This window comes from Theobroma cacao, chromosome 4 (assembly GCF_053813885.1).
Source record: "Theobroma cacao isolate CCN51 chromosome 4, ASM5381388v1, whole genome shotgun sequence".
NCBI classification, from domain to species: Eukaryota; Viridiplantae; Streptophyta; class Magnoliopsida; order Malvales; family Malvaceae; genus Theobroma; species Theobroma cacao.
In genome coordinates, this window is record NC_142642.1 from 2484384 (window position 1) to 2508593 (window position 24210).

Genomic DNA, 24210 nt, shown 5'->3' on the forward strand with positions numbered 1-24210 from the left:
GGGTAAATGCCATTTTAGCCATGGAAATGGAGAAGAGAAAAAAAAAAAAAAACATGTGACTTAGAACGGAAATGTTGCTTTAAACACATGGCTGATGGTTGTATCTATGATTTCTTTTCACACTTATTTGACTTTTCTAATTCCTGCTAATGCAATATTTTCGAGGAATTTATGTTTAACAAGCAGGTCATTTAGACCTTTATATCTTGTAAATCAAGATTCGAAATATCATTTAAGCACCAAATCATCATGTCAACTTCAATGGCGTTGCGTCTTAACAGGAAAATTATTAGCAAATTAACAAATGATATACCAGTCCAATTGCAACCGACTTGTCAAACTTTAGGACAGTTCATTTTTCATTTTTTAGGTTTACAGGTAATGCAGTTGAAAGCTAATGCCTATTTTCTTCAAAAATTTTGCAATCGGATGAAATAATAATATGGTTTCTATAAAGATGAGGCAAGCTCATAATTTTTCAATGTCTTTAGAGATGTTAATGGGTAAGGTATTAATTGTTTTTGAGTATCCTACATTGAGTACCCAATTATTTAATGGGGATCCAAACCCTATAAGTACTCAATTAAATTTTAAAATTGTTATATGAAAACTCATATAAAAATATCCTTAGTACTACCCGTTCAATAACTAAACTCGATAAATATTCGATTAAAATAAACTTAAAATCAACTTTTATGTATATTATTATTAAAAATTAAATTAATAAATTAAAATTAATTCATAAAAAATATTCAAGTTTAGAATTAGAACAATTAATGAATTGTAGTAAGCATTATATTAATCATTAAAAATTTATAAACAAAAATAATATATGCATAACTAAAACTTAATATTTAAAATTATTGTTTATAATCGGGTTTGGGCAGTGATCACCTTAACGCAACTACCCAAACCCATGACTGGTAGTAGCTTAAATATTAAAATTTAAAATCATATTTAAAATAATTAATGAATTTTAATAAGCATTTCATTAATCATAAAAAATTTATAATTAAAAAATAATATTTAAAATTATTATTTATAATTGAGTTCGAGTGCCGAACACTTTAAGTTCACTCTCAAACCCTTGACTGGTAGCAACTTTATTACCCTAACTTTACCCAAACTCAATTATAAAATTTCTTACTTATATTTAATTGGCGGCTTAGATAACATAAGATACTCAGATATATTAACTCTCCAAACGGTATAAGAAGTTCCAAAAAATTCCATGAACAAACCTTATCCAACAATCTCAAAGCGTGAAATGAACACTACACAAAGCAATCCAGTCGCTAAGCAGCACTTGTTTACATCAGATGAGGTGCTCTTTACCAATCCAGCATCGAAACCAACTGTGACTAATTTTGCTAAAAACCAAAGTAACGTTAGAGCAGCCTTCATCACAGCAATGAGGAGGCTTGGAAGGGTGGGAGTTAAGACTGGAAAAGCGGGGGAGATGAAGGTAGACTGCACAACATTCAATTCTTGAAGGGAAGATATTGGCATGGAATAGGAGCCTCAATATGTGCATTTGATCACAAAATACATACAACCTGGGTTCTTTCTTTGTCTTGTTTAAACTTCTGTTTTGTTTTACTGCTGCTAGATTGAGATCACCCTGCTGGGATATTCTCTCTTCAGCAGACAATAAATATTAATTGAAAAGGATTAATTCTTTAACATGTGTTTTTTCTTCTGGTTCTTGTCACTGCAGTCGTCATTTTCCAATAAAGTATTTCAATAGCTGGCAAGGGTAAAGGCTAGAAATAGAAGAGAGAAAAAATTCATGTGACTTACAACGGAAATGTTGCTTTCAACACATGGTTGATGGTTGTATCTATTATTTCTTTTCACACTTTTTTTTGTCTTTCCTACTTCCTGCAAATGCCATGTTTTCGAGGAATTCATCCTCATCAGACAGATCATTTAGACCTTTTTATAACCCTGTAAATCAAGATTCAAAGTATCATTAAAGCACCAAAGCATCATATCAACGTCAATGGCCTTTTTTTAAAAGGTAAAATTTAATATTTCATTGAGAAGAAAGAGTACAGAAAATTACCCTTCTAACCCGGTAGTGATACAGAATCAAGCAAAGAAGGCAAAAAAGACCACCTTTAACCTTGATCTGCGTGTAACTCAGATGATACATAGCAACTCTGGTTGCACTTGGGATCAAAACAGGTGCTTTTTCACGGGACATCTCGCCTGTACGAGAGAAGTCCAAACCCTGCAGCCGACAGACATGATTCCAACCAAGCTACAATCAGCACCATCAGGTTCAGCTTCCCCACCCCAGAAAAGATCCTCCGTACAAAACGTAGTTGACAAATTCCACCTCCTTCATCAGAAACCGAAATCAGACCTATGCCTTTTGCCAAAAACCTATGATGTTCCTCCCTTAAGCAACATTTCAAGAATATTCAAGTGTCTTTATAATGACCGATAACTTGATCCACACCTCTCGAGTGGGTGATATGGATGTCATGAACGAACTAATTTGGGAGGATGATGATGTTTTGGGGCAGATTGATGAGAAAATGTTCATAGATTCTCCATTACACATAACAGCTTGTTCTTGGAAAACTCGTTTTGAAATGGAGATTAAGTTGATGCATTCCTTTGTCAAAAAGTTAAACAAGTTTGGGCTTAACTCCATGCACCTGGTCCTGATAAAGGGATATTTCGAGTTAATGTTTTTATTTCTACATGCTGGTTCTGATTTTGTTTGTGTCAAAGGAAGTGGGGCTTACTCCTTTACATTATGCTATCAAGCATATAAACATTCATGTCATGGTTAAATTCCTAGTCGTTTGTCCAAAGTCTATTAAAGATATGACGGTTGATGGGAGATTGTTTTGCACATTGTTGTTCAAATAACATGATAGAGGCTTTTGAAGTTCTGATTGGATGGTTTCAGAGAATCTGCCACAAAGGTGCCTGAAAAAGCCTCTAATATACTTGTTTGAGCAGCAATGTGCAAAACAGTCTCATATCGAACAGTCACAGTTTCAACAGACTTTGGCAAGCCATGGGTGTCATGATAACATAATGTAAAGGAGTAAGGCACTTTATTTTTTTATTTTTTTATAATTGGAGGGGAGGATTCAAATCCTACTCTTTAGGTAAGAGGATTATGCACCAACTAATAAAATAAATGTTTGGGTGCAGCCGCTCTATTCCTTTGACACGAACAAGATCAGAATCAGCGTATACAAATAAAGACACCAACTGCATGTGATTAGGCCAAACTTGTTTAACATTTTTGCAGAGGAAGGCATCAAAGGTAATCATCTCCATTGCAAAACGAGTTTGCCCAAAAAAAACTGCTATATGTAGAGTAGAATCTACGAATATTTTCTCATCAATCCACCTCATAACATCATTATCCTCCCAAATGAATTTATACTGATTGATGAGATTTTTTTATGGGTTTCTCTCGTTCTTTTTGCTGATGAAAGTTCTGATTTTTATCATCTACCGGTTGATGTGAATTTCCTGGATGTTCTTTCGGTTTTTTGCTGTATAGGCAAGTTCTGCTCTCCTGCCTTGTGTTTTAGTTTTGAGGCCATCTTGTGCAGATCTTGTGTGGTCCTTTCTGCTTCTTTTGTACAAGGAATTTTTTGCACTTAGGTTGTTGTGGGATGATTGTTGGTCCTTTAATGTTTTGTAGTTGGGATTTCTTTTGATCTCATCACAACCTGAGTCTTGAGTCTTGCTGTGTATCATTGGTCTCTTGATGCCTTTTGGCTTGATCCTTGCCTCCCTGTGGGCAACTTTAGTAGAGCTGTTTATTTATGGAAATCATATTGCTAATTTTCAAAAAAAAAAAATTCATATTTACATCACGCACTCAATAGACCTAAATCAAATGAAACCCGAAACTACCACATGCTCATTTGATTGGTAACTCTAAAAGGAATGAGAAAGAAACATTGAGCCAGACAAAAGGATGAGAAAATATGTCAGGTTGCCAGGCTGGGCACAAGAAATAATAACGTCAATTTCTGAAGGTAGATGTTCTTCAGTTGGTAGCTTGGTGCTTCTCTCTTGCAATGCTGGGATTTTCTTGTTGATTCTTTTACTGAATCCATGGACGGATGGAACTTCTGAAACACTGAGAGTTCTCTGTCTTCATTCCAGATTTTGAGAATAACCAAGCTGGCTCTTATAAAAAGCCACACAGGAAATGAGGACTCCATACAAAATACCCAAAAATGAGAAAAGAAAACGAAAAGAAAGTGTCACTTGCATCCCTTTGAATTAAAGATAGTTTTCTCAAGCAATCACATCTCTTAATGTGCTAAGGTTGGCCATACATACAGGATAGACTACCATTAAAGCCACAGTACTTTACCTGTGATCAAAACAAGCACAATCACCATGATCAAAAGATGCAAGTTTAATCTAGATCACCTCTCGTTGAAAATGTCAAAAAAGTTTCATCAACAAAATCAAACTCAGTTCATATAAGAAGTGAGAAATTGTACAGCACTTGAACACTCAAAGCAGAATCTTTCACAATTAAAAATGGTATCACTAAACTAGATTACGAAGCAAAGAATATAATCTAAACTTGTTTTAGTATCGGAACATGCTCCTCACCAACATCTTAATGGCAATACTATTATCACAAATTTAAGGCAAACACGTACAATCTCAGTTTTTGTGCAAAAACGCTTGCGTTAAATGGATAAAATACTCATGAAAGTTCCTCCTAGTTCTCACCCTAGAAGTCAAGTGCGAGATTTTCCATAAAGGTGGGCATAAACAGTCTTAGTACGATACACAAGTATCATACTTAAAACAGCTGCAATGACGCAAAATCCTGACATAATCATGGAAGTCAGAAAGAAGCATACAGAGCCTTCGCACTTAAGTGGTTCATCCTGGGCAAACATCCCAGAGAAAATTGAGCCTGAAACTGGCGGCTGGATATGATGTTGCTGAGCTTGCTTCTCTGCTTCACGGTCATAAATACTGCTAGCAATTACACCTGAGAAGACAAGTGAACCTGCAGGATTTGCCAGCGTGAGGAAATTGTACAGGGCCCCAAACTTTTTCAAGCCAAACAACTCCGAGGCAGCAGCTGGCACAATTGCCCAGTGGGCACCATAGCCAAGCCCAATCAACAGAGTACCAATGTAGATTGCCCCAGGCCATCCCATAGCAAAGAAGACATGACCAACAGACATAACAAGCTGGGCCACAGCAATAGCTACTGGCCTTGGATAAGCATAATCCCTATACAGTGATGTCACAGTAGAAAGGTGAGAAAAATGAGTCAAAATCATTATTAAAGTAAAGTCTATGAGCATCCAGGTGCAAATGATATCAGTCTGTACCTCACAATAATCTCTGAGAAGTAACCTCCACCAACACGACCAAGAAAGTTCCAAATGCTAATCATGGATACAAATATATGAGTATTATTATACCCTAGAGATTGGCTCATCTGACCAAGATTATCTATCACTGTCAACCCTGATCCTGAACCTAATAGAAGAGAGAAAAAGATAAGCCAAAAGTCTGCTTTGATCAAAGCTTGCATCAAGGTAAAGTCTTCCCCTCTATGAGGACCTCTCCTTCTCTTCACCCTTACTGCTCCTTCAGCAGCTGCTTGAAACAGTTTTACTTGCAACTGAGCAATTCGCTTTTGCCTTTCTGATGCTGGAAGCAAGTCTACTTCCTTTGGTTTCTCGTCTTCAACCTCACTGAATATTATTTCATTAGCATCATGTTCAGATTTTCCTGCTTCTTGTTGCTCTGGCCTTGGTAGAAGAACCTCCTCTGCTGGATCTCTAGACTCTTCGCAGAAACTCAGTATAATGGGAATAGCTATGGGAATGAAAAGAAGAACGAACAAAATCACTGTAAAAATTGTGACCAAAATGTGGCTCACATCAACAAGATCTTCCAGAAGCAGGACCCCCATCAGGTAAGCGGCCAATAGGAGGCACACACCATAAATAAATGTAGAACTTAAACCATCAGATGGCCGCACTTGTCTGTGACCTCCAACAGGTCTGATAATGAACATTAGAGCAATAACTACCATTGCTGGCCCAACCGCAACCATGAATATTAAAGACGCGTGATCTGGGAAATTAATCATTGTGTATATCTGAGTCAAAATAGCACCACTCAAACCAGCAAAGCCCTTGAGTATTCCTACCACAGGACCCCTGCTTTTGGGAAAGTTTTGCACACAAGAAACCAGAGCGGCTGTATTGAAGTAGGTTTCACCATTGTTTCCCACAAATATTAAGATGCACATCTGCAAACTGAGATGTGTTAACAATCTAACCGATGTGAGATGCTATATAATATTAAAAATTTCTAAAGATACACAAATTTTTGGACCAAGTTAAAAGGAACAGCATGAAATGATCTTAGTAACATGTGAAATAAATCAATCACCTTCATTTACCACCTCAAATCCACATTTGATCTTCCAGATAAAAGAACTAAATAGATTGGTATCCATCTAATAAATTTTCTCGAATAATTCAGGATCAGATCACCTCAAGTCCTTTCTTCAACAGAACATGGCAATCTTAAACTTTTATCCTAATTTATGCTTCTTACTTTGACATTTTTTGAGATTTTAAAACATTTTTTATGAAACCGCATGTTTATAAAAACAATATATAAAAAAAATGATAATGAACCAGAAAGTGGTGAATCTGAATTCTGAAAGGATTTGATATTAGCACAATCAAATATCATAGATGATGTTGATTGCAAGCTAGCCAGCCTGGACCTGTGATGACAGCCCATTATTGTCATAGCTTATATTTGAGGATGCTTACTTAAACCACCAGAAAAACGGAAGCCCCTATTCTCCCTCAAGAGCTTTAAAAGACGGAAATACCGTGCAACTCAGCCATATCTCTTATTCTCCATTATCAACTACAATAACTGACTACTTATTTCGGCATCTGTCAATTATTTTAGCCTAAGCAGAAGAATGACATGGCAAGAAGTTTGCATACTGTATTTTTTTCTTTCTAATATAGTTTTTGTTTCAAAAGTTCAACCTACATGTTGTGATACAGTGAGACATTAGGTATAATTAAGAACAATTATTATATGGATAAGAGGCAACAAACCACAGAAGTTAGATGGGGGATTAGAGGTTCGTTGCAACCTAGAGGTTCATGAGACAGTCAATAACCAAGAATAGTTAAGTAACCAGCTCATATACAACTGCATCACTAACCAGAATGACTTATCAAACTTTTTGAATCGACAATGACAAGTCTAAGAGTCTTAAAACATCACAACTGCCAGAAATGCAAGGCTGCTGAACCAAATAATATGTTTTGAAAGGGAAGAAACAGCAGGGGAGAAGGGAATAGGGGGAAAGAACTGCACAACAATAAAACAAAATAAAGAAACTAGTTAATTTGCCAATGTTGTCAGAATAGGCAAACTTAAAACCATTTCACAATCAATACAGCATTGATTTTAATTTTGTAAAATTACAAGCAAAATCTGTTATCAGATGGATATTGGATATTCCTTTTAATGAATTCCTCCAATCATATAACTCAAATGAAACAGAAAAGGAAAAAAGAATCAATCATCAAAATCTTAAAATGATCAAATTATGACTCAACAAAAATGGCTACAGTTCATATGGGATTAAAAAGACAAAATTTATAAGCAGAAAATATTACCATATGGACCAAAATGCTCAAAAAGAAGAAGAAACAGAGGATCATAGCATTTCCAAGCAAACAGAAGAGAAACAGAAGAACTGAAAAAGACTTACGAAGTGACTGAATTAAATCAAGTATTCAACATTATCAACTACCAACCAAGATCAATCAACACAAGAACAAAGACTTTCAGATTTCAGCCGTCTCATTCATGTTAATATTACTGATAAAAGAACTTATAAATTGATACTCACAGCCCACAAAGGCAAAACTGGAACTCTCCCAGTAACAATCAGCCAAACCCAACCATAACCAACAAGGTTCTGCACAGCACCAACGAGCAAAGCACCCCATAGAGGCAAAATCTCAGACAAGCTCCCAGCTAAGAACCCAACACTATCACCAAGATCTTTAGCCACACCTAACTTTGCAAGCTGCCTTTGATTATAATTCAAAGAACTCTTTATCACAGGTGATATGCTACCAAACAAATACCCAATCCCAGCACAAGATTGTATCCACATTGCGGCCACAAAAACCAGCCATCTGTTATTCACAAAAGCCTGAAACCTTTCTTTCAATCTTCCCATTCTGCAATTCTTCAAAAAACCACAAGAAAACAGAAGGAAGGTGTTCTTGATTGAGGTATTGGCTTCTGTTCTCAATCCAAGTTGAAAAATTATGGATTTTTAACAAAGACAGATCTTTTTTTAAAGAAGAAAACTTTGTGGGCTCAATACATTTATGTGCAAATGAACAAAAGAGAAGGGTGAAGGATAATGATTTCAATGTGGGTGTTTCTTCGGTATATAATTCAACATGGCTGCTGGCCGGTGCTGGCATATTGCATAATTTTATTCTAAATTCCCGTGAATTTCGGTCTATTGTTCCAGATATTTACAGGAAATGCCACTGTGGTAAAGTGGAGGATGATGAGAAAAATTTGACATTGATTTGATGCCTCATTAGTACCATAATATCTTTGAGAGACACGTTGGGAACTGTTTGTTTGATTCTTTCTATGGCAGTTCCCGTTTGATTTTTCTGTTCTTCCATTTGAGGGCCTGGGGTGTGACACGTGGTATATTTGGAAAATAGATGGTTGAGATTAGCTCCTGTGAAACCATTTTTCATTTTCTCCTAAAATTTTCACTGTCACAACAGGAAAAGCACAAAAATAGTATAACAAGGCAACCTTTTTGGCTTAAATAATAATAAAATTTAAAGTATATGTGTTTTATAATTAAAGTTTTATATTTTTATCATATTTAATTAAGTGTTTGTTTATATTATATCCAACTGTCTATTATGAGAAAAGAGCTTTTATAGCATATAATTGCTCTATACCTCCTATTATATACGGGATTGGAGTCTTGCTTTTTCCTTCCGTGAACAACATACTAAGAAAGTATTGCATAAAGTAATCTCGTGTCTTTGGCAAAATGATGCTTTCCCAACATTCCTTATTTGGGTGGGATTACGCAATTCTCTTTTATCATTCCATTAGAGAATTATAGAATCCAATTGTTGTGCACTTTATTCTAATTGAGTTATCTTTATTTTTAGGATATATATTATATGCTATGATGCAATTTGTTATTCAGATTATTAGTTATAAATATGCTTTTCATTTTTTATTTCTTCTTTTTTTTTTAATATAATGATATTGTTGAATTTTTATAACCAACATTCAACTTAAAATCAATTGATTATAAGTGAATAAAGCTTTTGTTATATCTAAGTTCTCAAAATATCTGTAATTAAGTTACATGAGATTTTTTTACCATTGTTTCAATATTTTTTTTTATGCGTAGGATAATAGATTTATCAAGTGAAAGAAATCATGAAGAGATATAAAGAGAGTCAATGAACGAGGGAGTTAATGAACGAGGACGACATTTACTGTAAATATCAGATTTAGGACGTGTATTCAACATAAAATTAATTGCTAATAAATGAATAGAACCTTGATAGGTATATCGTCCAAACAAATGGTGCCAACCGAATTAAGGAACAAACAAAAGGAAAAAGAAGAATCTTTTCCCCTTTCTTGTATCTTCTTTCTTATTAGAAAGCTGAAAGGCCCTGCAACCAAATGGCCATAGCTTTTCATTAGGATGTCCTTTGTAAACCCCAGCAATTCTGAGAGGGATATGACAGAAGATGCTATGTATCTGCTGCTTAGAGAGGGTATTTTCCATTGTCTGTGGGCCATGAATTCATCTTTTACTGTCGGTTTCAATCGTCAATGAAACTTTTTCTAATCAAGCTTTCACCATTTATCACCTAACTTGCTAATAAGATTCTCCCCAAAAAAAACCTAAGCAGATTCAAGTATATATTTTTATTTTTTTTTTGTTTTGTCTGTCACCTCAAAATGGTGAAAGTAGAAAATGAACATCTTAGTGTATAGGACAAGCAAAAATAATGTTTTGTATTGATTCCATGAATCACATGGCAATGGTGATTCTCTTTTCTTTTTTTTTTTTTGTTTTTGCTTCGGTACTTCTCTTTGTCTAGGTTTGAATAAAGTTAGAACCTTGAACCTTGACTAATTAAAAATCCCATGTGATTTTAAAGTCCATAAATTCAATAACTTTGCCCTAAGTGTGACCCCAGCACGTTTCATGGCAGGAACTTTTTCAATTAAGGTAGGTATTCTAGATATTTAGATGTTAAGATTATGGGGTCCTTCAATCAGCATGATCATATATTTAAGAAAAGTTCTTAGTCATTGCTATGATAAGTTTGACTTTTGATTGTATTTTTCCCAATATTACTGTTAAAAGTCTTTTTAATTGCACCCTTTTTATTTTTTTAATAGTGTATTTATGAATTTAATTGTACCTTATAAATTTTTAACAGTTTTCTAAGTAAAAATGCAGTTGTAAAAATTGCATATACACCAAAAAAGAATAATTAAAATTCAAATTAATTGTAATGCAATCAGAGAAATGAATTTCTAATAAAAGCAAAGATGCCAATATCCAAGCTTTGCTAAACTTTTGTGCATAGTCTAACGATCTTTTTAGATTTTTAATATATTTGAGCAACATCCCTAGATATTTATTTGGATCATATATATTATAAAATAAAGCTGTTTCAAGCTTTGTAATAATCGTCCTGTTGTCCATAAATACAATAAAATATCCCCGTGGGAAACACTTTGAGGTAGCAAGCATTGACAGGTGACATATAAGGACCCCAGGAGTTTCCATTGTTTTGTAGATTCTGTCAAAGGCATGGGGGCCAAGGCCAAATAGATCGCTACCAAAATCAATGTCCTGGATGGAAAGGCCGTAAGTTCTTCTATTGCGTCAACTTGGCTTTCTCTTGTAGATAACTCTTGCAACCGAGGGTTTGTGTTTGAAAAATACACGTGTTGCGGTTTGAGACACTGTCGAGAAATGGCTTTTCTAGCAGCAAACAGCCGGATGCCTCCAAAGGTAGGCCATCTACCTTCTTATCCATCCAGACTAAGCTAAGGGGTTTCCTTCTTATCCATCCTGACATTGAATTTGCAATTTTAAGGTACTCTGGACTGATCCTGTTATTGAATATTGACACGAATGCTAAAAATATGTATACATATATATATATGCTTCCCAATACAATTTTAGAAAACTAGCTCAAATCCAAGTCATATCTACTTCCCTTATCACTAAGCATAAAACATTTCAGTTCTATCAACACAAAACTTTGCTAAAGATATTTGCAAAAGAGTTGGATTCTCTAAGAGTATGAACAAAATCAACCTTTCCTACAATCATCTTTAACCTGTTTATTTTACTGAAAATTCTCCATTTATCGCATGATTTTAAGCTCGTGCATGTTACGCATCCAGGATAAAGCTACTAATTCTATTTGACTGATGAGTTTTTTCACTTGGGCGTTAGCTTGTCAGAACTTTGTATTTGTAGAACTAGTTAGTTGTGAGGTTTGTTGACACTTTTTTTTTTTTGTTCAAACCATTATTTTCATAGTTTGGTAATTTTGTCTGTCAAAAGCACTTGTATTTCTGCTATAATCTGGCAATAAGTAGCATCAATCAGTGGTTTGAGTCGGTATTCTTCAACGAGTTTGGGAGGTGATATCGATATCAGTTTTGAACAAAAAGGAAATTGATTTCCTCATAATTTTGTCTTTGAATGTTAATTTTCTAGAAACAAAAACATCGTCGTGATCATGTCCAACTTGTTTCAGCACGTTCCTCCATGCTCACCACACATATTTGATGCTTGAAATTTATTTAATTTCTTGCTACGTACTTCAATCCCGTGAACAGTTTAAAGACAAATCTTGATCAGGTAATGTAGCTAATAAAATATATATTTTTTTGGAGCAAATTGCTAGTAATATATATATATATTCCCACCAACCCACTACAAAATCTAACACCGATATTCTGCAAATCAAAAGCAAAAAAAATAAAGAAATGGACCATCATTGATTCAATATTTGAACTTGTAATATGGACAATCAGGGAGGAATATGCTCTTTTGCAAAACTAAGATATAAGATTTGGATATTTTTTGAATGATTGAGTTTTTGGATTCTTTTTTTTTTAATAAAAAAGATATAATGTTAACACTCGAATATTTGATTTATTATTTTTATAGTTATAAAAAAGGATTCAAATCCACTTCCCTAAGTCTAAAAAATAACGATATAATATTAGAAATATTCTTTATCAAGCTTACATTAGTAAATTTCATTTATACTTGTTATGATTTTAATTTTTCTTACATGATATCTTGTGATTTTTTTTTAATTAGCATTTTGTAAATATCTTTTTTCTAATTAGTAACTTGTAAATAATTTTTATTCTCATAAGAAATTAGACTACTAAATTTGCCCAATAAAATTACTAAAATATTTATATATTTTTCACAAAATTAATAATCTAATTCTTTATGAAAATAGAAATTATTCACATAATGTTAATTGATTAAAAAATCACAAAATGTCATCTAAGAAAAATTAAAAAAAAAAAAAAAAAACCATGTCTAGCTTTTTAATTTTGATCAGTGTTGATTTTGACCCACCAGGCTGAGGGAGGTTGGGATCTCCCTTTCAAGACTTGCTTTTGGTTTTGTGGTACCACTTGAGAGATAGGAATAGCTGAAAAACTAGTCATATTAGCACAAAACTCCAAAACGGTAGAAACTAAAACGATTTTGAGAACTGATCACATTAGGATGAATGTAGAGCATGGGAGTTAATCAAATGAAACATCATGGCTAGCTTTTGTTCTTAGCCAAAAGGAAGAGTTCAAGCTAACCTAACTTTATTTTACATCGTAAAATATTTTGATTAGAGATATTTTATACGTGGTGATAACACGAAGTTGTCATGAATGATGTATGATCTTCTATCTTAATGTAATTATTTTATCGAAAAATGTATTGTGTGTAGGCATGTTTTGGATGGTCATTCATATTTGAAACGTTTTTTTAATTTTTGTTTTTTATGTTTGTGTGTAGACATAATTTTTTATCTTCCTAACGAAATTTATAATCATCTGTTATTTTATGATTTTCAATTAAACTTCTTTGATTGAGAAAATAAATGAATAAATTATCTTGTTTATTGATTTTAAAGCACTAAAATTTAGAGAGGACACAAGTAATTGATCAATAATTACTAGGGATGAAGTCGGGGAAAATGGAAATTGACATTTTGTACATTTAGCCAAACATTTTCTTGTCGAATGTTGATGATCTTAATGACTGAAGGTTTACAACTCTTTAATAATTTCAAGCTGTAGCACTTCTAGGATTGGTGTGGCTGAAATTGCTTGCTGATATATGATGGTACTTTGGTGCAATGATAGGTAACAATTCAGGTCTTTGTCTCTTCAACAAGATGTTAAAATAAATGACCTGACATATGGGTCTTGGGCAAAGAAAATGACATTTGGTAATTTGTTCTTTGAATGTTTATTCATAGTAGTGTTGAAACTTATAAACATGCTCCTCCAACTTGTAGCAAGGCTACAAATTAAATAGAAAACATAAAGAAAGAGGGAAATATTTTGCAAGCTCAAATGCTAGTTATCCCTTCACTATGCCTAAAGCATTAAATAGAAAAAAATGATTCATGAGAGAGTTGTTATGAAGCTTATTAAAGGAATATATCTCAGTAGTGTATATGTTATCTACTTTAAGTAAGAAACTCATATATCAACTAATGAACTAAATACTTGAGTGTATATTCAATTATCATATAAGATTTTGACAACGTTTGAAAAAAACACAATCATAAAAGTTGTATATATTAGTAATAGTTACATTTCATTTATTATTGTTAAAAGTAAGAAAAGTACAACTAAAAATTTAAATAACAACACTTTTACAGTTCTAGTCACGCAAAAAATATATGTTAAACCAAATAAATATAGTTAAAGCCCAAATTCATTATAATAGGTCAAATCTTAAATTAGAAATAACTTTGAGAGTAAATAAGTAAAAATAATAGTATGCTTACATATGGTAAAGACAAGAGTATCAATCACAAGACATCACAAACCACCAATATTAAATAAAGCATGGGGATTGAATTTTGTAAACCGAAGAGGAAACAAATGGGAAAAAAACAAAAGATAAATAAAGTTTGATATGAACACTCCACAAAGGGTTGAGCTATTGGATTTATTTAGTCTTTTGTATCAAACATATATGTGCTATTATAGCATCCTTTTGTTTGAAGAGCGCAAATCTATGTCTATCCATGTTGGTAAGACAAGATCTTCACCCAACCTTGTCTGTTTCTTTTATATTTTAGTATTATTGCTATTAAGTTGACCAAGGGGGTGCAATCAAAGTCCATAATTAACCGGTTTATATCCGGTGCCAGTAGCCGCTCATCGACATGATCGTCGATATGTCCGAGTGGTTAAGGAGACAGACTTGAAATCTGTTGGGCATGCCCGCGCAGGTTCGAACCCTGCTGTCGACGTTCCAGTTTTTAGGGCCCAGAGTTCAGCCCAGCCACGACACTTATGGGCTGTGCCCAGTCCAGTATTTCACATATGGACAATGTGGATGGTCCTTGTTTACACTGACTTGCCTTTTCTTTGTTAGCTGTTGGGGTGCAGATGCACATTGGGTCATATTCAGCCAGCAAACATCCCTATCCGTTTAAGATAGAAATGGACAGTTTCTTATGTTTGTGAGTTGGTGTATCTTTTTTCTGAAGCAAAGTTGTGAATATTACCTGCAGAATTTGGTGGTTTATCATATGATTTTATAGCCTATTGATGTTTGTTTAATTTGTTGATTAAGGTTATGCAATGAGAGGCAGTCTTGTCTCCATTTTCTTACTGAACTCATACATCCACATGCTGACATTCAAATTGGGAAATCCTCAACCTTTTGACATATCAAATATCAGCAGGCTTCTGGCTAGTGGCACTCCTCTGGTCATCCTGGAAATTTACCTTTTGCTTCCTTCTCTAGGTTACTTGATCTGCAATTCGGGAAGTATAGTTATCCTGGTTTGCTTTATTCCATTTTGCTTTATATACATACGGTTAAGTAACTTACTTTGTTCTCTATTCCCTTTTGCCTTACTAAACGACTGCATCTTGTTGCTAACATAAGCCCACAATACCAGTTGCAGTCCAAATAAAACGGCACAAATAATAAAATTGTGAAAATTATATGCTACTGATTGTGGTCCCTCATCTCACATCATATGTAAATATGATACCAGTATTAGCAACTTAAATTTAAGCAAGCTTTAGAAAATCACATGACTTAAGCTTGAAAAAAATAAAGAATTCGGGTAACACCATCGGGTATCTTGCCTCCCAGAATCCATCTCTTGCAAATAGTCACTAAGCAAATTGGATTTGCAACCAAAGCATCCTTAATTATACCATCGAAGCTTAAATTATTGATCAATTGGATAAAAGTAATCCTAGGATGTCAAGAAGGCTAACCATATATACTTTATCCTCGCCGTGGCGTGATCATGGGGATATACCCATAAGGGCTCTGCCCCAGAATACTGATCTTATAAGTAATCAAAAGGGGATTCTTGAACACCACTATTCCAGGAAGCTTCTTGCAACAAATCTAAAGCCTCTGAAGATTCTCACTCCAATGGATAAATTTTGATTCCAGACATAAAAATCAACTGAATTAATCCATTGCGGAGCTTCTTGTAAAATCCGCTCATGGACAGAAAACGTACTTGAGAGTGCTAAGGGAAGTTCAAATATGAAAACAGATTTGCCTGTTGGGATTGGTTATTGGGTTACATCATATTTGCTCAGAAAAGAACAAGCAATGCACAATTGTCGTACCACATTGAGTGTTGAAGGCGAAGTTTCCTTTCCTCCAAAGTGCCTGTCATAATTGTAAGTGGAGAAAAGTGTGAATCCGAATAGCTTGATTCGCTAATCTTCACTTTTCCTAGTCATCAAACCCGTTGTCTCTTCTTCCTAAAGCAAAACACCTCCTTTATAATCATCTTTTTCTTATTTTTCCATCTCCATCTCCACTCCTTATATTCATTATAGATCAGATTACCACCAAATAATTTACGTTAAGGGTTCTGGTGCTGCTGAGAGCAAGAGAAAGGGAGAGGAGGAAAGATGTCTGATTGGGGGCCGGTATTCGTGGCAGTGGTGTTGTTCATACTGCTAACACCAGGGCTGCTGATTCAGGTTCCAGGAAAATCCCGGTTCATAGAGTTTGGCAACTTTCAGACCAGTGGTTTATCCATCCTGGTGCATTCCATAATTTACTTTGCGCTCATCTGTATCTTCCTCTTAGCTGTCGGTGTGCACATGTATGTTGGTTCATAGCTGACAAAGCAAGAACCCATCATTTTTAGACACTAAGTTTGTGGACTGGTATGTAATTCAATTTCTGTCGCTTTCATCTGTGCCTTTTTTGAACCGAAGTTCCTATACAGTTATATTTCTTGGTCATTTGGCTTTTCACTTCACATTTACCGTCCAAATTTGAGAATAAATGGTTTGATTCTGGTTTGTGGATCCACTTCTTTCTTGCTCATGGTTACCTGATTCCTTTTAGCTTTATCTTATTCTATGGCTACTAAACTAATCTACAGCTAACTTAGTAACCAGATGACCATGGTTACCTGATTCCTTTTAGCTTTATCTTATTCTATGGCTACTAAACTAATCTACAGCTAACTTAGTAACCAGATGACCATTCAACAATCATTGGCTAATGGCTTGAGAAGTGGGGCCGGAGCATTTAGACTTCATTTTTTTCCCTTTCCATGAATTATTGGGCTGATTTGACATGAGAGAGGCCGATGAAAATGGTAGGTTTATATAGCTTTCCTCTTTCCTTGTTCAAATGATTACTGTGCTCAAAACAGGGCATATCCCTGTAATTGCTTAGGTTCTTTAAGATTAAGCAAACAATTCTGAAGCTCATGCTCAACTTGACAGGTTTCTATGTTATCAAAATTTTTGCATACCCTTACTAGTTATGATTTCTTTATGGTGGAAGCTAGCAAATGGTGATACCGATATGTATTTCTATCAGTAATTTCATGTATAAGCTCCAAATTTGGCCTTCAGGTGGATCATCAGTTATGTTGACAATGTCACCTTTTGATGCTTAATCAGCAGTTCATGGAATATCAGAATCAGAAACTAGGCTTTGATGCATTTATAGAAAAATAAAATGATTGTAGAGTAAAAACATCCATAAATGGCTGTTTGTCAGTTTAACATGCAATACTGGAAGCTGTATGGTGCCAGAGAAATGAACTGAAGCTGTTAATTTTATCACCGGCTCCTGGTTATCTCCTGTCATTCTTAGCAAGTTCAGAATGAAAGAAATATTGTTTACAGAGAACATCTGCTCAGATAACTGCACTATTCATAGCAAAGTGTTTCATTTCTTCTTAAAATTCACTACTTCCAACAAAACTACAAGAGCTTACAAGCCGTACCGATTTCTTTAGTTTCATCGGTGACTGCAAGATTTTCATGGGATCATACAGCAAATTAGAACTAAGAAATAAAACAGTACAAAATGAAAATCTGATCCTGTCAAGTAGAGAGAGTGCCTGGCACAGCTTCTTAAGCCACCCTTTTGTTCTTAGACATAGAGGTGGACATGAAGAACGACAAGAAACAGGATCAGGAACAAAGCATAGAGAACTGCATGCACAAATATGGCTGCCACACTGGTCTTCATGTTCATAAAATCAATGGGTTGATTCTTCCCAGGGATTTGCAGGACTAACCCTGGTGACAGAAATGCAAACAACGCTGCAGCTATGAGGGGAGCAGCCCAATCATTCATCCTATATGGCTTTCAAAAATGTCCCCAACCTTCTGTTTATGCAGCTCCTTGGGACTCAAACCTCCAAGAGTTAATAGAAAAAGGAGGAATCAAACGGGCCTTGGATGCTTATTTTATGGAGAGAATAAGAATTCCATAAAGCTAAAAATAAGAACTCTCAAATATTCCACTTTATGCTTTTAATCTTTTAAAATCTCTTGCTTTTGTTGGATAAGGCAAGGCATAATTGTCCTGTTGATGTCAATCCCACAGGCCCTCTACAACCAACTGCAGTACACCATGTATCTGTTGGTGCTTCATGCTCCAGGATCACCGTCCATATCAGGATTAGTGTTTGAGAACACCACAAGCTTTTATAAAAGAAGGTAAGAGGTACAGAACTAGCCAATCAATTCAGAAAAATGGCCCGAGAGAGGCTAAGATGCACACTACTTTTTTCCATTGCTTCTTTTTATCTTCCCCCTTTTCATGCCTTTGATTATAAAAATTTGAGGCTTTGACAAGAAACTACCTACTCCCATCCCCTCCCCACTGCCTGCAGAAAAGTGAGAAACAATTTATAAATATTTTCCAAGCATATCACTCTGTTGCTCCTATTGATTTCAATGGTCGAAATCTTTTGATTTTTTTTTGTTATCATAACATGGAAAACATTTTTCAAAAAATTAGTTAACTATCTACATATTTTTTTAAGTTATATGCTTCTTCATTTTAAAATATTCATATTTTAATCACCTTTAAAAAAAATATTCATATTTTAGTCATCATCAAGATAGTCAAAATTAATAAAATGAAATGGTTCTCAAAAACCAAAAACAAATAATAATTCATATTTTAATTTGGGGTTTGAATTGACTTAGATAGATCTATGATTTGAGTCTCGGCTTAGTTAACTTATTTTATTAATAAATATTATATTTTAATTTTAAAATATTTATAAAAAATATTTTTTTCCATTTTAATAATAAAATAATAGTTAAATCTATGGATCGAACCAAGCTTTACTTTGAAAAAGAGACTTGGTAGACTCAGCTCAACCCATAAACACCTAACAATGCAAAGTGCATAAAAACCCTTCTTTCATAGAGGTGGCAATCGGATTCGGATGGGAACAAGTCATCTCGGGTTCGATAATTTCAAGTTCGAATGTTCTGAGTTCGGATTAAATAAAATTAATAATTAAATTTTTTATTTTTAATTTTATTTTCAAATTACTATAATTTTGAATTAAATCGATCGTCGAATTTAAATCATTCCAAGATTTAATTTTTTCAAGTTTAAATTAGGTATCTCATGTTCAAATCATTTTGAATTAAGATTTTTTTTGTCTGATTTATTTTACCGCGTCATTAATTATCACCCCTAATCCTAATCTCATTTGCACTAATCAAACTTGGACAAATTTAATCTAAAGGTCAGAGATTCACACGGAGCAAGGAGCAAGGAGCAAGGAGCAAGGAGCAAGCACTTATCCCGGACCCAAACAAAGCCCCGGCCCCAATACCCATACGCAACTCTCTTGTCTTTCTTGTGCTCACAAATGGCTCCACTTCCCAGCTGTCCCTTTCAACCTTAAAAGTCTCCTTAACTGAACCCATCTTCTTCACTTCCATCCCATCTTCCTCTTCCACACTTTAACCTTACCCAGAACAATCTAGTAGTATTAATTTCACTTTTCTCTGGGAAGAAAAAAGGAACTTTTTGAACGCAGGTGTAGTTAAGTTCAGCTAAGTCAAGGAAATTTCTTGTAATGGCGGATTGGGCTCCTGTACTTGTTGGGGTGGTGCTATTTGTGTTGCTATCGCCAGGACTTCTGTTTTCGTTTCCAGGGAACAGCAAGCAGCTGGAGTTTGGAAGCATGAAAACTAATGGCAAGGCCATTACTATCCACACTCTTCTTTTCTTTGCCATCTATGCTGTTTTGATCCTGGCTGTCCATCTCCATATCTACACCGGCTGAGCCTGGTGGCACATCCCTGTCGGTGAGAGTCTTGCTATTGGTGTCGCTATTCAAGATCTATGTTGGGTTCTATATGGTTAGTCTTTGTATTACCCTGTTTTTTTTTTCTTGGACCAATGAAATGTGTGGCACAGATCTTTATCTGGCAAAGTTTACCTTTTTTTGTCAGAAAAATGCTATCTTTTTTCCTCACTTTCAAGAGAAGGGCTTTAAGTTCTTTGTCCAATTTCGTAACCTTGACCATCTGAATTAATTAAACCCTGGCGATTTGTCGCTGATGCTACTGCCTTCGAAAGTATTTGCTGGTTTATCTGGGATGCTGGAATATAGAGTTCTTCTGTTATTGGGAAAAGCTATTTTTTTTTTTTATTTAGCTTGGACGCTGGAATACAGAGCTCTGGAAATCTATCAGTAATCATAAGAAAAAACCTGGCGAATTTTAAGGTAATAGGGAAAATCTGGCTTCTGGGTCTTTTCTTGGTTTTGCAAGTGATGTCTTTGTCGACACTGTCAAAGGCAATCTCATAAAACTAACTAATATAGCATTTTCATTTGGCTAGAATCAGTAAAGAAACTCATAGAAATGGAGTAGATGCTGAAAGTTTTAAGGGATTAGAGGGCAGAGTGGAAGATCTAGTTCATATGACCATCATCCATCAGTAAATCTTCTTTAAAATGGTCTTTCATAGTGACTTAAAGTGTAAGATTAGCTCAAGTGATTAAATTTCATAAAAAATCAGACCATCTTGTCAAGAAATAGCTTCATTATTACACAATTCAAGATTTATCTTGCAAACAACAATGAACAAAGTAGTTAAAAAAGAAAACAAATAAAGGAAAATGGAAATTAGATTGACAATAGGAAAGAAGGTATATGAAACATGAGCTCCATCTAAGGAAAACGAATGGAGAGCCAAAGGAAAGGAAAAAAGGAGCTACCCTTTTTTGGGGAGTTTGGATCAGTTAACATGTATGTGAATGCCAATTGCAATGATCAAGATGGTGACTATGCAGAAGTATATTACAGCATGAACCAGGATGGCTATCCCACTTGTGCACATGTTACCAAACTCGATCACTCTAGTCCTCGATGGCAGCTGGAACAGCAACCCTGGTGACAAAAGGATGAACAAAACCACTGCAACAATGACCGGTCCCCAATCTGCACTCATTTCTCTCTTTCGTTCTTTACCCCTTTCTTTCTTTAATTCACTCTTGAAGCCAAGGTTTTGAATGTTTGAGAACTTCTCTTCCAGCACAAATTGGAAAGTGAAGAGGTGTACATTCTATTATGTAGGGGAAATGGAACTAATTTTCTTGGTGGCGAAGCTGGGGGGTGATGCTAAACTTAGTGAGAAAGATGAGAATTGAGTTTAAAGGGGAGGTAAGGTATGTACATGTTAGTGGGTTTGCTTTATGGAGAACGAAACAAACTCCTTTTCTTCCATTAGCGTCTAATAATTGTTTCATTTTGAGACTTCTTTTAGCTTGCTTTATTGCTTTATTAAAGATAAAATAAAAGAAATGAATGGAAAAGCAGCAGTATGTGTAAAGTTGAGCTCTTTGCTTGGAAATCTTGTTTGCTTGTGACTTAATGTAGCATCCAGAAGGTGTGTAGAGTGTGCGAGGTTAATGCGTGTTAAGCAATTTCAAGGCTAAGAAAACTGATACAGGGAGACAATTTGGTAGAGGAGAATTTCCAAGGACAAACTGCTAAGGGCATCATTCTTGACTCTTTACTCTCAGTTATTTGTGTTGTTTTTCATCTAACTGATGAAATTGAATGATTCTGACACACATGATTCTTTCTGGTACTTCTCTTAAAGAAACACAGCTAGACGCTGAATTACTCGGAATTGTTGTATCTAAACTCACAAATGAAAATGATAGTTAATATCTATCAGTAAGCCCAAACTTACGGATAGATGTTAAACATAACCAGCACCTGGTGATTGAGGACACCCTCCACATCTAACAATTTGTTTTTGAAAAGTCCCTCCACATTTATTTAAAGGGGTACAAGTATTGATTGAGGATCTTGCCATAGATGATATAGCCGGACAGGATTACCAATGATTGAGAAGAACATTACCAAATTTGAAAAGGCAAGTGGTATGCCCTGCACGATAAAGTGAAACTTTGAAAATGAGAAAGAGAAAATACTGTAAAGACCAAGAATCCTGTATCAGAAAAACACTTCTAGCCAGTATGACCCAGAGAGGCTACGACTGTCTCTAAACAAAGCTTGTACAATGTTATTTGTAGACTTACATAGGCAGGGCAAGAAGCATGAAAAACCAGAAGTTTCAAACCAATTGCTTTAGATATAATTCCAGTCCTGCTTCTTATCTGTGTTAAAGTTGCAGATAGGGCCTAGCAGCCTTGGCCCTCAGCCAGAGGAGAAATGTTTTTTATATTTTGCAAAAAACAAAAAGAAAAAAGGCTTTTGTGCATTTGGACTAGGCCATGGCCCATGGGAAACAACTAGACCAAGCTTAAGCAAGTTTTTCTTCACTAATATTTGATTTGACACCTTCATAGTGAATCTGATGTAATGTTCCATTGAAATTTTTCTTTCTGTTGTAAATTGTAATTGTGTAATTCTCCAAAACATATCTTTAAATTGTTACTTTTATTAGATAAACTATTTCACTATGTTTCCTTATATTTTTGTGATAAGGGTAGCTTATCCTTTCACTATGATAATGTAATAACATTTGGTAATTATAAACACTTTTTTGCCTCAACCAAAAAGGAAAAGAACCAAGGAGTCAACAGAGAAATTCAAGTTATGGTATGTAGATACTCGATTTTAGTTAATACCTATTCTCTAAAGAATTATGTTACAATATAATATTGTATAAAGAATAAGTAAAACAAGTGAAGTATTACTTCACGCAAAACAACTAGAACAAGTGAAGTGTTACTTTACGCAGAATAATTAAAACAAGTGAAGTACTACTTAAAACAGAACAACTAGAATAAGTAAAGCACTACTTCATATAGAACAATGTTGCTTGTAAAAAAAATAAAAAAAATAAAAATAATTCTCTTGCTTATGGAATATGGGATATGCTCAATTTGAATGCAACATACAAGCAAATATTACGTGCAAGTGGACACGATCGCAACAAGTAGTAAAGTGATAAGTTGATGTGTCGATCCTCAAGGAGTTGATCTAAAAATTGTGCTAACTACTAAAATTACAACAAGCTAATTTTATCTAAGTAACAAATTGTGAACTATGAAAAAAAAAATGTAATATAATTATCTAAGTCTAATCTAAGTGGTGCAAATGATCAATTGAAGTCAAATCAATGGTCTAATATTCTAGGATTATGGTATCCTCTAAAATTTGATTTGGAATTGGGTTTGGTTAGTTACTTAATCTCAATGAAAGATGATATTAGTCTAAAATCTTGAGGTATGTGTACTTCTCCATCGAGATATTACACACTTACTTAATCTAATTGAATCACTATATGTCTATAAGAGACAACTAAACTAAGCTTTTTAAGCCAAGGATTTCCAAATAGACTATGTGCGGCAATTAAATGTATTTCTACCCTAATTGCACATCAAAGCACTAAAATTCCTTTTGAAGTGTTTTGAACACACATTACTCAAATCTAAGTTTAATTTAGATTAACTCTTTTAAATGTCATCTAAATACTTAAACACATTTAATTGGTGATCAATCCAATAAATGGGCAAATCAGTTTAAATTTGAGTAAGCATCAATGTTTCCAATGAGACTAAGCAACCACCTAAATCAATATCCAAACTACATAGTAAAGTCAACCATAATCATAGATTAATAAGTTTAGCTCAACATTTCAAAAAGGAAAGTACACAACACATAAAAAAAAAAAAGCATTGTTTTACAAAATGAGATAGAGAGAGAAAGAGAGGAAGATGTTCTGTTACAACTTTACAAGCTCCAACTCTTGATTCTTCTCTTCTTTCCTATTTTGCTTCAACCTCTTCTTGCCCAAAGCGTCTCCCCTGAATCTACCTCTTTTTCTGTGCAAAAGTTCTTATTTATGCTCCCCTCTTTATTCAGCCTTGACCTAGAATCTTGTGTCAAGCATATTCCATTTTTTCTAACATGTTCTCGCTGTAGCGAGCTAGAAGCTGACTTGGCGTTGCAATGCTCTTCATTTTCGCTGCAGCGAGATTGGATTCTCACTGTAGCGAAAATCCTACTACCTCTTCTTGCCCTGTTTCTTGCTGTAGCGAGAAACTTTCTGCTTGGACATTTTTACTGCTGCAGCTTTAAGCTCTCTGC

General features: G+C 34.6%; 4 protein-coding genes and 1 non-coding gene across 6 annotated transcripts; 2 read left to right on the top strand and 3 right to left on the bottom strand.

Moving 5' to 3' along the window:
* Positions 1-4443: 4443 nt before the first annotated feature.
* On the bottom strand, positions 4444-8487 carry LOC18601036 (Major facilitator superfamily protein). Of its 2 annotated transcripts, none has more exons than XM_007031841.3 (3): positions 7922-8487; positions 5349-6280; positions 4444-5247 (listed from the first exon to the last, which is right to left on the bottom strand). In XM_007031841.3, exons 1-3 carry the CDS (start codon positions 8255-8257, stop codon positions 4740-4742), a joined length of 1776 nt encoding a protein of 591 aa, XP_007031903.2. In that variant the 5' UTR covers positions 8258-8487; the 3' UTR covers positions 4444-4739. The 2 variants fall into 2 exon arrangements, with proteins under 2 accessions (XP_007031903.2, XP_017975556.1); XM_018120067.2 differs by having other exon boundaries at positions 5349-6287; positions 7922-8062.
* Positions 8488-14543: 6056 nt separating this feature from the next.
* Positions 14544-14624, top strand: TRNAS-UGA (transfer RNA serine (anticodon UGA)). Its single transcript has one exon. It is a non-coding gene; the product is annotated as a tRNA-Ser (tRNA).
* A 1439-nt stretch (positions 14625-16063) lies between these two features.
* LOC18601037 (uncharacterized) lies at positions 16064-20200 on the top strand. The gene is made up of 2 exons (XM_018120138.2): positions 16064-16467; positions 19695-20200. The coding sequence occupies exons 1-2, from the start codon at positions 16267-16269 to the stop codon at positions 19920-19922; spliced, it is 429 nt and encodes a 142-aa protein (XP_017975627.1). The 5' UTR covers positions 16064-16266; the 3' UTR covers positions 19923-20200.
* On the bottom strand, positions 17522-18336 carry LOC18601039 (DUF3339-domain containing protein). Its single transcript, XM_018120137.2, has one exon. It carries the CDS (start codon positions 17960-17962, stop codon positions 17756-17758), a length of 207 nt encoding a protein of 68 aa, XP_017975626.1. The 5' UTR covers positions 17963-18336; the 3' UTR covers positions 17522-17755.
* A 468-nt stretch (positions 20201-20668) lies between the features above and the next one.
* On the bottom strand, positions 20669-21348 carry LOC18601040 (DUF3339-domain containing protein). Its single transcript, XM_018120136.2, has one exon. It carries the CDS (start codon positions 21092-21094, stop codon positions 20882-20884), a length of 213 nt encoding a protein of 70 aa, XP_017975625.1. The 5' UTR covers positions 21095-21348; the 3' UTR covers positions 20669-20881.
* Between the last annotated feature and the right edge of the window lie 2862 nt (positions 21349-24210).

Coding starts and splice junctions, on each gene's coding strand:
- LOC18601036 (XM_007031841.3), bottom strand. CDS start 8,257: ATGGGAAGATTGAAAGAAAGGTTTCAGGCTTTTGTGAATAACAGATGG. Junction 6,281..7,921: donor CAGTTTTGCCTTTGTGGGCT/GTGAGTATCAAT, acceptor CTCAGTTTGCAG/ATGTGCATCTTAATATTTGT. Junction 5,248..5,348: donor TTCTCAGAGATTATTGTGAG/GTACAGACTGAT, acceptor ATCACTGTATAG/GGATTATGCTTATCCAAGGC.
- LOC18601037 (XM_018120138.2), top strand. CDS start 16,267: ATGTCTGATTGGGGGCCGGTATTCGTGGCAGTGGTGTTGTTCATACTG. Junction 16,468..19,694: donor CTGTCGGTGTGCACATGTAT/GTTGGTTCATAG, acceptor AGTTCAGCTAAG/TCAAGGAAATTTCTTGTAAT.
- LOC18601039 (XM_018120137.2), bottom strand. CDS start 17,962: ATGAATGATTGGGCTGCTCCCCTCATAGCTGCAGCGTTGTTTGCATTT.
- LOC18601040 (XM_018120136.2), bottom strand. CDS start 21,094: ATGAGTGCAGATTGGGGACCGGTCATTGTTGCAGTGGTTTTGTTCATC.